Source organism: Vicugna pacos, chromosome 13, assembly GCF_048564905.1.
Source record: "Vicugna pacos chromosome 13, VicPac4, whole genome shotgun sequence".
In the NCBI taxonomy this organism is placed as follows: domain Eukaryota; kingdom Metazoa; phylum Chordata; class Mammalia; order Artiodactyla; family Camelidae; genus Vicugna; species Vicugna pacos.
The window spans coordinates 17,986,695-17,999,326 of record NC_132999.1 but is presented as its reverse complement, the minus strand read 5'-3'; the positions used below and the strand labels follow the sequence as shown (position 1 = coordinate 17,999,326).

The 12,632-nt window shown below is 43.1% G+C and overlaps 1 protein-coding gene across 5 annotated transcripts in view; it reads left to right on the top strand.

Moving 5' to 3' along the window:
* The window catches only part of PDE4B (phosphodiesterase 4B), a 461,796-nt gene extending 450,510 nt beyond the window's left edge, over nt 1-11,286 (top strand). For all 5 annotated transcript variants that reach the window (XM_072974267.1, XM_072974268.1, XM_072974269.1 and 2 more), the window contains 7 exons: nt 480-578; nt 718-882; nt 2,659-2,758; nt 4,743-4,897; nt 5,010-5,132; nt 5,847-6,029; nt 8,995-11,286. In XM_072974267.1, the coding sequence (XP_072830368.1) occupies nt 480-578; nt 718-882; nt 2,659-2,758; nt 4,743-4,897; nt 5,010-5,132; nt 5,847-6,029; nt 8,995-9,360 (1,191 nt within the window). In that variant the 3' untranslated portion in view covers nt 9,361-11,286. The remainder of the gene's footprint in view (nt 1-479; nt 579-717; nt 883-2,658; nt 2,759-4,742; nt 4,898-5,009; nt 5,133-5,846; nt 6,030-8,994) is intronic.
* Nucleotides 11,287-12,632: the final 1,346 nt, after the last annotated feature.

The following is a 12,632-nucleotide window of genomic DNA, read 5'->3' as shown; positions in this document are numbered from 1 at the left end:
GGTTGACTTATGCACCTTCTGAGCAGCTAAGTCTCCTTGATGTGGCTCTTAGTGATAACATCCAAAGGGCAGAGGAGTTTCTGTGAGGTTCTAGCCGTTAGTGATGGGCCAGTGAACAGAGAAGGAAAGAAACAGGGAAATAGATCTGGAGTGCTCTCTAATCTCCCACACCTCCTTCTGGAAGCAGCATTGTTTGAGGACTGACTGACGTATGGCAAAAAGATTGTAGATCGGCAACCAAATTTATCAGTAGAGACACATGCTCCCTTTTCTGAAAAAAAAGATACAGAAACTTGTAACTGGCATGGAGAAGATACCCAGCTTCCCAGACCATTCCATTTTCAAATGTTCACGCAACCAGAACACTCTGAACAGATGCTCTGAAGACGTGGCCAGCCACTGTGCCAAGAATAAATAAAAATAATGAGGTATGCAAATAACCTCTCCTTATTTCTAAATGTCTCTGATTTTGACGACAGGAGCTGGAAGACCTGAACAAATGGGGCCTTAACATCTTCAACGTGGCTGGCTACTCACACAACAGGCCCCTCACGTGCATCATGTACGCCATATTCCAGGTGAGTGAGCAGGAGCATGTGTCGATTCTCCAGCTGAATGCTCTTTATGGTTTGGTTTTTTTTTCCATCCCAGTTTACTTGGCTTTTCTTCATTTTTGGACATCCCCTGATTTATTTTCTACTCCATTCTGCTGCATAGGAAAGAGACCTCCTAAAGACATTTAAAATCTCATCCGACACATTCGTCACCTACATGATGACTCTGGAGGACCATTACCATCCTGACGTGGCGTATCATAACAGCCTGCATGCTGCTGACGTCGCCCAGTCAACCCACGTTCTCCTTTCCACGCCAGCGTTAGATGTGAGTAGTTACGATCCATTTTGCATACCCGCTCATCCTCTTTGATAAGTGCCATACATGCGACATATTTACAGAAATAATGTAATTAGGTGAGTGCATGCACGTACTTGAACTGGTTCTTTATTACGTATAGCATGTATCAATTAGGTTCCTAATAAAAATGAATGACAATTCTACTTACTTTGCTTTCTAATGGCAGAGTAACCTTCCCTTTACCTTTCTTACAATTGAAAATTTGCTTAATTATCAAGCAGTTAACAGGGTGCATTATCTTTCATTTGATATCTACTATTAATAGGTGCTAATCTGAACTGCCTGTGCCATCCCAGGCACCGTGAGGGATAGCACAGAAATGTAATATAGAATGTTCTATACAGTTTTATTAGGAATAAGCATCCATAGGCTTATTCTCCTAAGAATTCATAAAACTGATTCTATGGGTTGAAGGAAAAGTAACTGAAAAATCTAAAACTGAGGAATTAATAATGTTGAAGCAAAGAGAGACAGCATTCCATCTTATTAGACACACAGCTAGAAGGTGGCTGTGACCACTTCCCTCACAAATTAATGCATTTGTATATGTCAGTATAAGCAGGCCAGCGTGCCCAGCAGGCCATGCTCTTCCTGGGCAGATGGAGTGGAGGTCAGGCATTTCCAAAATGTGCAGGCTCACTGCAGGAAGGGACTGGCCACGCCCTATCTAAACCTACCTTTGCAGGTTCAGATTGGAAGGTGAAGAAAGATTAAACTGACCCCAACTCTGTTGCTTGGGTTCCATACCTTCTGAGACATGAAATCGAAGAAGCTAAGGCTGTTTTATCCCCCTGAAGGAAAGAGACAGTATTATTTTTATGTTCTGCCTAAGTATCGCAGTGTGGGCCAACACTGTTTATCAGCTGTCCTCGGCTGCTACCTACCGTGTGGCTAGATGCTGTGCTTGAGTGCCACAGACATTTAGAGAAGGGAGAGTTCAGTGTGTCCTTGCGTAACTAGGTTGATTTGAAGGATCAGAAGATTTAAGTAATCAAAGAGGACGATGAAAGACATTTCAGCCAGAGAAAGACATTTTAGCAAGAAGTTATCAGATGCCTAAATAAATACTAGGTTTAAATCACTGTGTATCTGTCAGAGCAGAGGAGGCTTCACAACAAGGCATGAAGGAGTTGAGCAGTGGGCGTTAAGGTCTCACTTCTTAGAAGTGTTCTCGAATCTTGTCCATCGTAAACCCTGAGTGGATAGGTATTGATTGAATGCATGAATGAACAAATACCTGGAAGTGTCTGACCACGCTACAAACTTAGCTTTGAAAAATAATTTATTGCCAGTCTTACAAACCTGAAACTTGGCCTCTGTTCTCTAAGTCACTCGGCCTGAAAACACATGAAGGTTCTGCTATCTCAGAGCAGAGCCAGTCTGAGCTGCTTCTTTGACTTGCGTGTGCTTGTGTCACAGAAGCACCATTCTGCCATGCCACTTATCCCAGGCACAGACAGCAGCCACCACCTGGCCACCTGCCGTGAGCACTGTGCCAAAGCCTTCCCCCAGCCTCAGCCCGCAGGCTCGGGGTGGCCACAGCCTCTCATTACTCCTCTCACGTAAGGGACCTTATGATGATGGACAGAATCTACATTTAATTGAATTAGTATATTGAGACATAAGATAAATCAACAAACCATTCTTCCCCCAACGAGTATGAAATGGGTACTTTAATACGAACCTGAATGAGCAGGAATGGCGAACGGGGCGTGGGGCTCATGCACTCGTCTTGCTCTGCAGGCCGTCTTCACAGATTTGGAAATCCTGGCCGCCATCTTCGCAGCTGCTATCCATGACGTCGACCATCCCGGAGTCTCCAATCAGTTTCTCATCAACACAAGTGAGTTCACCACTAGAACAGTCATTCGAGATCACTGTCACTGAGTCACTGAGTCACTGAGATTCACTGCCTGATTTTTTCCCTCCTGATGTTTTCATTAGGGATAATAATGAGGGTAATAATGAGGTAATCCTTCCATTCCACTCGGACTGGTCAGACCTTTCCTGGATACTGTATCCAGTCTAGCCACATCACTTTGTGCTGCGTGGAGAACTTGGAAAGCGGTCAGAGGGGAGCCATAAAAAGTTCTCAATGTTTGGAAACTACAACAAGTGAGGAAAGAGTCACAGATGTGGAATTATCCAGTAAGGACAAGGGAAGCCTGGGGAATAACGCCGTCACGATTGTCAGGAAGCTGCCGGCTCTCCCACAGAGCATGGGGACCCACGAGTGCCCCTCTCTCCTGAGGAAGCAGGTCCAGATGTTGAGTCTGAGCATGGGAACCTCCAAACAGAAGTGACACCACAGAAAGCACTGGAGTAGGTTTCCACAGTTCTGGATGAAGGCTCGGGTCACACACTCCATTCCAAATGCATCGGTTTGGTAACGGGTTAGGCTGTAGCATGGACTGGTCTGATGTCAGTGACCTTTGGAGCTGGGCCAGCTTTAAGACTCCCAGGCCATATTCAAAGCTTTTGTCATGCTCAAAACATTCAGTATGCTAAGGAAAATCCATGACTTCTCTCAGTTAATGCATCATTTCTAAATGCTGAAAATCTAAGCACTTTTTTCTTCTGAGAATTGGGTTATCGTGTTGTGGTCATGATTCACATCAAGTGTTGCCAGTTTTAAGAAATGTTTGAGCTACTTGCTGTAAAGAGTCCTTGTCATGCTTTATCAGTGGACTATCTGAATGACTAGGGGGGAGGTACATTGGTTTTTTCTTTCACTTGCTCTTCTATTGAAAGGACGTAAACTTTGGGCAGCCACTTGTCTGTGTGGGTTATATCAGCTGGCATAGGGTGGTGCCACGAGTCATTCTGTATATAGGCCAGGGAGCTCCACACAGGAAAATGGTCTTTCTGCTCAAGCCCCCGACAGCCCTACAACGTATAAAGCCAGTTCGCAGATCTATGCCCTCGATCACGGGGCGAACAGGGCAAGGGTGCTGAAATGACTTCCTGTATCCCACCGCCTTTTCTCAAGCTGGAACTCAAAGCACACAGTTAAAGCAATGGTATATGAGTGACAGCACCTACAATTGGTACTGTTATCCTCTCTTGGCTGTTATCCTTGATTAAGAGAAAATACAGCTTCATGAGTTTAATGACCATATTTTCAGCTGCAGGCCCTGGCTTTGCCTAACAAAAGAGGCCTGTGATTCTTCTGAGTGTAAGGCAGGCTGGAAGATGTAGCTTAGGTATTTAGCTAATACAGTTTCTGGTGTGTAGGTCCACACGGCAGAAAATTGGACATCAATCTTGTTGTAAAAAATTGTTGTTTGTTGCCATATTGATAGAAAACTCTGAAAAGCTACATTATTTGGATGAAGTGAAATTTTACATTCACATTATTATCTTACAATTGATGGAACCAGGAAGCATATAAGAAAGTGAAGTAAAGTGAAAATCTTAATACATTGGATAAAGTTTAGTGGCATTTTTTAATCGGTTCTTGTCCAAAGCACAAAATGTGTGAAGACATAAAGGAAGTTACAAATTGAGATAAAAATAGGATATAATGGCTTGGGAATGCCCTTACTTAAAATGTCAGATTCTTTATCTGAAGTGAAAAGGAGAAAAAGGATTTTTAAAATACTGTAAAGAGAACATTTATGAGCTAATATCCACTAGAATTTTTTTTTTTTGGCTTAAAAACTATTTCTCTCTGTAGAGGGAGACTGTTTCTCTAAGGGAAAATGACGTATGGGTCTTGGTTCTTGAAATCATTTAGAGAGAACTAGACCTGATTTCACACTGATGTCATGCTGCAGTTTTGAACCACATCCCTTTTTATTACGTCATCATTTTTCCTTGTTTATTAGATTCGGAACTTGCTTTGATGTATAATGATGAATCTGTGTTGGAAAACCATCACCTTGCCGTGGGTTTCAAACTCCTACAAGAAGAACACTGTGACATCTTCCAGAACCTCAGCAAGAAGCAGCGTCAGACGCTCAGGAAGATGGTGATTGACATGGTAAGACTCTGGCCTCCCTATGTTCCTCACTTCCTTTTACTTTTGTGGAAAGAGAAAATCCATTTTCTTTGATACACTGAGTTTATTGAGTTTTCATTTTCCTTTACCCCAGGTGTTAGCAACTGATATGTCCAAACACATGAGCTTGCTGGCAGACCTGAAGACAATGGTAGAAACAAAGAAAGTTACAAGTTCTGGTGTCCTTCTCCTAGACAACTATACTGACCGTATACAGGTATTTGAGGAAAGCCTTTGATTTAACGCAAAACCACACCAAACAAAATGAAACAACAATTAAAAAGCAAAAACAAAAAGTTTACTTGGTTATAGGTCCTAGGTTACCACCACAGCTTCGGGCTTGTTTTAAGAACAAGCTAAGGAAGATGGACATTCAAGTTGATCCTATAATTTACAAAGAAAAACAGAACCCTATTTATTGAATCGCTTAATTCTAAAAATAAACAGCAGAATCTGTTTGTAATAGGATATACGTGACTGCTGGTCCCAAAAGCTCATGTTTGGATAGAAAGCCCATTGACTTGAACTTTGTGAGATCTGTTTTGGTTATACAAATTGTCCTCAGCTGGTCTCCTTTTTCCACAAGTGGAAAATATGAACACATCTACTTTGAGTAACTCTTTGCATTTTTTTCAAACCGAGGAAAAGAAATCATGGCAGTATCTGACCTCTGATGTCCCTTCCCATTTTTAAATTCAGTGACTCTCAATCTAAGGAGACACATTTTCCCCTTTTGGGACTCTTAAAGTGGTAAACAACCACCTCCGGCCAGCACCATTGTAACACTCCTTTTTTAGTGCAAACACCATAATTATAACGCAACTAAACTGTTTTTGGGTTTGGTACCAAGTGTACTAGTACAAGAGGGATGAGATGTTCTGGTAATAGTTATACCCAGTTTTATGGGATTTCCAAAACTTGATGATTTCAGGTCCTTCGCAACATGGTACACTGTGCCGACCTGAGCAACCCCACCAAGTCCTTGGAACTGTATCGGCAATGGACGGATCGCATCATGGAGGAATTTTTCCAGCAGGGAGACAAAGAGCGAGAGAGGGGAATGGAGATCAGCCCCATGTGTGATAAGCACACAGCTTCTGTGGAAAAATCCCAGGTATCTGATACAAAGTTTTTCAAAGTTTCTGTGAGCTCTGCTGATGGTCCAACTGGAGGGTTCTAGCTAGTTCCTTTCTTTTACATATATATATATTTTAAGGAAGCAATGACCCATTTAGTTCCATTACACTCATGACTCCTTTGCCTTCTCCATTATACTCAATTTCACAGCGTGGAGATAAAGCAATCTTCAAAAACCCATCAAAGTTTGGACTGTGTATCCCCAGTTTAGATAATTATCCATGACCTTAGCAAAAAAAAAAAAAAAAAAGATTTAACTGAAGGCTGCCACCTTATGCATCTCATCCCTCCAGATTTCCCCTAGCTCTGCCTTTACCCACGAGCTGTACTCTTAATCTTTGTCTCCTGCACCCTGTTTTTGCCATCTCCCCATGATGCACACCGCCACCATCACTAGACATAGCGAACCTCATTCCCACACATCTCTTCTACCTCATAGTCAAAGCCCTGTCCTGTGTCCCCTTCCAAGGTTGTGTCTACACTTCTGAGAACATGGTGACATCTTTTGGTTGTGTCCAAAGCTACAGCTTCCTGTGTGCTGAGGACGGGGGTGGGCACAATACACTGTAGGCAGGGAGATGTAGACATGCCCCAGATGCCTCTAGCTGCAAAGTATGTGGCACTAAAAGGTATCAGTATCCTTCAAAGGCTTCAAGGCCTACCGAGATGTTATTTTTTTGAGGACAACAAATGGCCTGAGCCAGGTGGTCATGATTAAGACCAGGTCTCTGGGCTGTCCAAGGCCTTGACCACAAAAGCATTTGGGAGTATTTGTTGTTAGTGTATATGTTCTTTCCCCACTACCTTCTACCCCCAAATTTAGATATAGTTGTAATATCAATGTGTAGTTCCTTTACAAGTATTTTTGTATTGCTTTTTAAAGAAAGCCAATCAAATGAGTTTAAAATCTGTGAAAATTCCTTAAAAGTCTAATTTGCCATAAAAATGCAGGATAACATAAATTTAAATTCAAATCCCCTAGTGCCTCAATAAGGACAGAGTATTAATTAATTAATTAGCTAGTTAGAATTCTGCCCTTTTATTAACAGTGATATTTGACACTTACATGGTGTTCTGTATGGTTTTCCACACATTTCCCCATACGTTATCCCGTTTGAATCTCCAAACAGCCTTGAGATATAGAGCAGGTGTTTCCCCAGTGTGTCAGGTGAGGAAGCTGCCCTCTTGATCCAGTTCACCAGCTCCTTAGTGACCCAGCTGCCTTCCACAGCAAGCTCTTCCCTCCCCGTCACTGCGGACAGGTCTCCCTGTGGCCGCGACAACTGTGACCCACTCTGGTGTCGCAGCTGGGGCTCTGGTGAACGTTGTCTGAGTAATCTGGTAATAATGCCCTTGACTAGGTGCTCTTCAGATCTGTTGAGCTTCCTCATCCCAGGACCTGGGAAAGGACCATAGGCTGCCATTCTAAAAGTGCAGAACATTTAGCAGAAGCAAAACAAATGAAAAAAGAATGTGTCTGCACTCTGTTCAGCTGATTCAGTTTTCTCCATTGCCTTGAGCTTGTTTTCTTCAGGTCCCTGGAAAACACCTTGAAAATAGTCTCTAAAAACCATTCAACACACATTAAGAAGTAAAAGGGAGGAAAGAGGAGTGGGTGCAAGCAGGAGAAATACCTGAATCGACCGCAGTCAAGTTCTTGTAACCAATGCAGATCAGAGATGCCCTGGCTTTGGTGTGACTTCTGTTTGTTAAGGCCAGGGAAACAACAGAGGGTAGATGGATGGATAGATAGATAGATAGATAGATAGATAGATAGATAGATAGATAAAAGAGTCACATATGACTAAGATTCTTTGATATGGGTACAGCAACTTTGATGTATTAAATAACTGGCCAAAACCCAGAATGTTGTTAGAGTTTCCAGTAGCGTGGAAAGAGAGCCCTATCATGTCCCACGGGTGCTCATAAGTCGCCCTTGCTCATCTACCCCTGAATCCCGACCCAGCATCTCTCCAGCAACCCAGACCATGACAGGGGAATTCCATTCCCTCATTCAGCCAGTGCCTATTCTTTCTCTCAACCTGCTCCCACCCGCAGGGTTTCCTGTTTGTCTGACAATGGGGAGGTCAGCATAAGGTCACAGAACCAGCTCATGCAGGATGCATAGCCCCTGTGCAAACCATCACAGAGCCATAAGCTTCGTATTTGTTCACAGGAACACTAGCAGAGGAACTGCTGAATTGTTTTTCTTTTTCCTTCTTTCTCCTGGTGGAAATGACTTGTGTCCTATGGACCTAGAACAATTGCAGACATGTCCACAGGGGCGAAGTTTGTTTGTTTAGGGGCCTGGAGTATTTTCCAGTGTTTCACCTACATCATCTACAAACCAAAGCATTCCACAGAACTTGAGACATTTCAGAGTCATCTGGGGAGCCGGCTCCCTTTCATTTTTAAACCAAGACATATTTCATTCAAGTTGTCAGGGAAAGAATGTTGTGTAAGAGCTCAGCAGACCTGGGGCTTCCTTCTTCAGAGAATGACTCACAGAATCCAAGTAGTGACAAAGTCATTCCCAGCCTGGGTTACATCCAGACTTCTTCTCTGGCGCACGTCAGAGGAAAAGTAATCAGTTCTAGTAAGACGAACCGCAGGCTTTGGAATCAGACGGAATTGGGACAGAGTCCCAGCACCACCACTTACTTCTGGCTCTGTGATTTCTGACAAACTGTTTCATCTCACTGAGTCTCAGTTTCCTCCTTGGTGAATGATGACCAATAATACTTACTCTGTGGGATTAAAAGCGACAATGCACATTTTGAGCTCAGTGCAGGGCGCACCGTGTGGTAGGTGCTCAAGTCATAGAATCCGTTATTATTGACCTCTCTTGGGTTGTCATGGCTCTTTGCATGCAAACCAGAACAGCCTGTTTGGTTTTGCAGGGCCCATCACAATAACAGATGTGTAACCTTCTTTTCCTCCAGGTGGGTTTCATCGACTACATTGTCCACCCTCTGTGGGAGACCTGGGCGGATCTGGTACAGCCCGATGCCCAGGACATCCTGGATACATTAGAAGACAATAGGAACTGGTACCAGAGCATGATACCCCAGAGTCCCTCCCCACCACTGGAGGAGCAGAACAGAGACTGCCAGGGTCTGATGGAGAAGTTTCAGTTTGAACTGACCCTCGAAGAGGAGGATTCTGAAGGGCCCGAAAAAGAAGGAGAGGGCCACAGCTATTTCGGCAGCACAAAGACACTTTGTGTGATCGATCCAGAAGATCGAGATTCGCTGGGAGAGACTGATGTGGACATTGCAACAGAGGACAAGTCTCCGATCGACACATAATCTCCCTCTTCGTGTGGAGATAAACATTCCACCCTTGACGAGCATGCCAGCTGAATGGTAGGGCCAGCCCGCCACGGGGGCTGAGGCCTGCACGGGACAAGGGCCATGTGGCCTTTCCAGTTACTTGAGTTTGGAGCCAGAATGCAAGACCGCGAGGCAGATAGCGGCTCAGGAAATTCCATGGTTGACTTGCCTCGCTTGCAGGCTTAATGGAGAGCTGCAGCTTCACGCGGTACTGGAGGCCTGGTTCGCATCCCGACTAAACGGCTTGAACGCGGAAGACACAAAACTGAGAGATTTTTCTGCACTAAGTTTCGGGAATCTTTCCCCTCTAGTGACCGAACTGACTGACTAATGACGTTATTTATAAATCTGCTCACCTGTCCCCTTGTCTGCCAACCTGTGTGCCTTTTTTGTAAAAACATTTTCACGTCTTTAAAAATGCCTGTTGAATACCTAGAGTTTAGTATCAACTTCTACACAGATAAGCATTCAAAGTTGACATAAACTTTTTTGATTCTTTCTGGGGGGGATAAAAAGGGAAAGAAAACGGTCTTCCTTCTTTCTTGGGCAATATCTTTCACTTGACTGTGGCTCCTTTTGCAAATAGAAAGGCTATGCTTCTAGCCACATTCAACTTCCTCCCCCTCTTGTCCCTTCCAGCTTCTCAGTTACCCTTAGAACATATCTGTTTGCCTGCTTTGAACAGTCTTTTTCCTCCTCTGAAGTTTTGCTTTTTCGCTGTCTACAGAATAAAGTTGAACAAACGAAGGGGTAGGAAGGGTAGTCATGTTCACATAACAGTCTGTGTAGAATTCAGCTTAATACGGCAGTTGCCCTTTTGGGTCCTGCACCCCGTGCTGCTGGGGTTGCACCATCCCTACCCTGTTCTTTCGCCCCGCCTCCCTGCTCACCTCCACTTACCACAGTTTCCAATCTAGTGCCGCCATCTTTCTCTTGCACTGCCTTCTGCGCTAACACCTCCGTTTCTGTTTATAACCGCGTATTTATTACTTAATGTATATAATGTAATGTTTTGTAAGTTATTAATTTATATATCTAACATTGCCTGCCAATGGTGGTGTTAAATTTGTGTAGAAGACTCTGCCTAAGAGTTGCAACTTTTCTTGTACCGTTTTGTATTGTGTATTGTATAACCTGAATGTTGCTTAATAGAGACATACGGCCCCCTCGCCAGTGAGGACGCCAGTGGGTCTGCCCTCTGCCCCTGTCTGAGTTGCTAATACTGCTCAATGCCTTCGTGAATCGGTTTTGGAAACAGGATTCTCCCATTAGATACTAAGTGGTTTATATTGAGCTTTTACTTTTGTAGAATTTGATAGGGGTAGGGGATGACGGGGTGTGGTTTTTGCCCCGTTCTATCCAAATCTGTACATGAGTTGGGTTTTAACTGGGTTCTACTATTATCGTGGCTTCAGCTGAACAAAAAACACTACATTGCGTTTAACGAGCAACTCACAGATAGTTCTAGAAGTCCCCAAACTCCTGACTTGGAAGAGAGAGCCTCCTGCCTGCTGTTCAGCAGAAATACCATGTTCCAATGATGCAAAAGAAAACAATAAAACAATGTGAATCCTATAATAAAATGTGAACTGATGTAGTAAATTATGCCAATGTGAAGCTTCTGATAACACTTGTTAGGCCTCTGACTGGCTTCGGTCTCTGTCTGTAAAATATATTTCCTGCTTCCAGATCAGCATTGTGACTCAGTAGATAAAGAAATGGCACAAACGTGCATGACCAATGGGTTTGTATGTCTATAAACACTGCATTATTTCAGGTGGACATTTTACTGTTTTCCGAAGTTTCTCACAATGTATGTTATAGTATTATTATTATATATTGTGCTCAGATGCATTCTTCAGAGACTTTTATATGAGGTGAATAAACAAAAGCATGATTAGATTAGACTGTAGGCCCAATTATTTTGTGGTTAGTTCTGACGCATTAAAAGCGGATCTTTTTTTTTTTTTTTTCCTCTTCTCTCCTACCATACCCCACAGAGAAAACCAACCACTTTGCCTGGCCAATGGCACAACTGAAGTTTCATAATCTGTGTCCAAAAAGTCCCCCAGCTTGGAAGGTTTATTTTCTTAGCACGTGTTCGACTGGCTCCAATGGTGCGGCAAGAGAGATGGTGAATTAAAAAAAACAAAAACAGAGACAAAACCGCCTTAAGAATCTGAGGAGTTTAATCTACTAGACTGAATAAAGGGAATCTCCATCTTGGCTGGGTCCTATAGAAAAATAAATCACAGACTCACAGAACATTAGTTTAATAGAATCAGATGGTCCCATGGATTCATTTGGCACATGAAGAATCAGGTCCAAAGAGTCATCTTAAATCAAGATGCAAGGTGTACATGTTGACACTCATCTCAATGATCCCTGGAGTCACCTGTTGATCATATGGGTATGCTTTTCTTTCTGGAAAGAACTGTGTAAATAGCGTATGCAAAATAACGCTTTGTTGAAATCTTACAGTCAGCTTTAGAAAAAAATTTATCCTGAGAAAGTGGTGTGTGTGTGTGTGTGTGTGTGTAAAAAGACTGCAAAGAAGAATCAGTTGAAGGCCCATGATATTTAACCACAGGGGGATGTGGTTTGTGAACGAGGAAGGGGTCTGCTCTAGAAGAACTCCACGCAATAAACTGAAATTAACACCCACGCAGAACCAGCTTGCCTGCTAGTTCCAGGGCTGATGTTTATAAGCACTTTGCCACCATCCCTGATTTCTGATGGCACCCCCACTGTCTCTGAGCTTTTACAGATTGAGTGACAAAAACGAATTGGTGAGAATAGCCACAGCTGTGACTTTAAAATATCTCGAGCTATAAATATTTATAAATATTTGCATGTCTGTTTCTACAGAAAAGTGGTTCTCAACCTGGGATGCAAAATTAAAATCACCTGGGGAATAAATGTTTTTAAAAATACTGATGGAATTTCAGCCTCACTCCCAGATTTCTGTTTGACTTGGTCTTGGGTGGAGCCCTGGGCATCAGATTTCTTAAACTTTCCCCACATAAATTCTAAGGTGTAATGTGAGTGGAGAACCACTTCTTCAGAAGAGAGAGGCAGGCTTGTAGCTGAGGCTTTTGTCTTAGTCCCTTTAAGCTGCTGTAACAAAATTCCAGACTGTGTAGCTCAAAAAAAAGCAGAAATTTATTTCTCACAGTTCCGGAGGTTGGGAAGTCCAAGATTAAGATACCAACCAGTAGGATCACATTCTGGTGAGGGCCCACATCCCG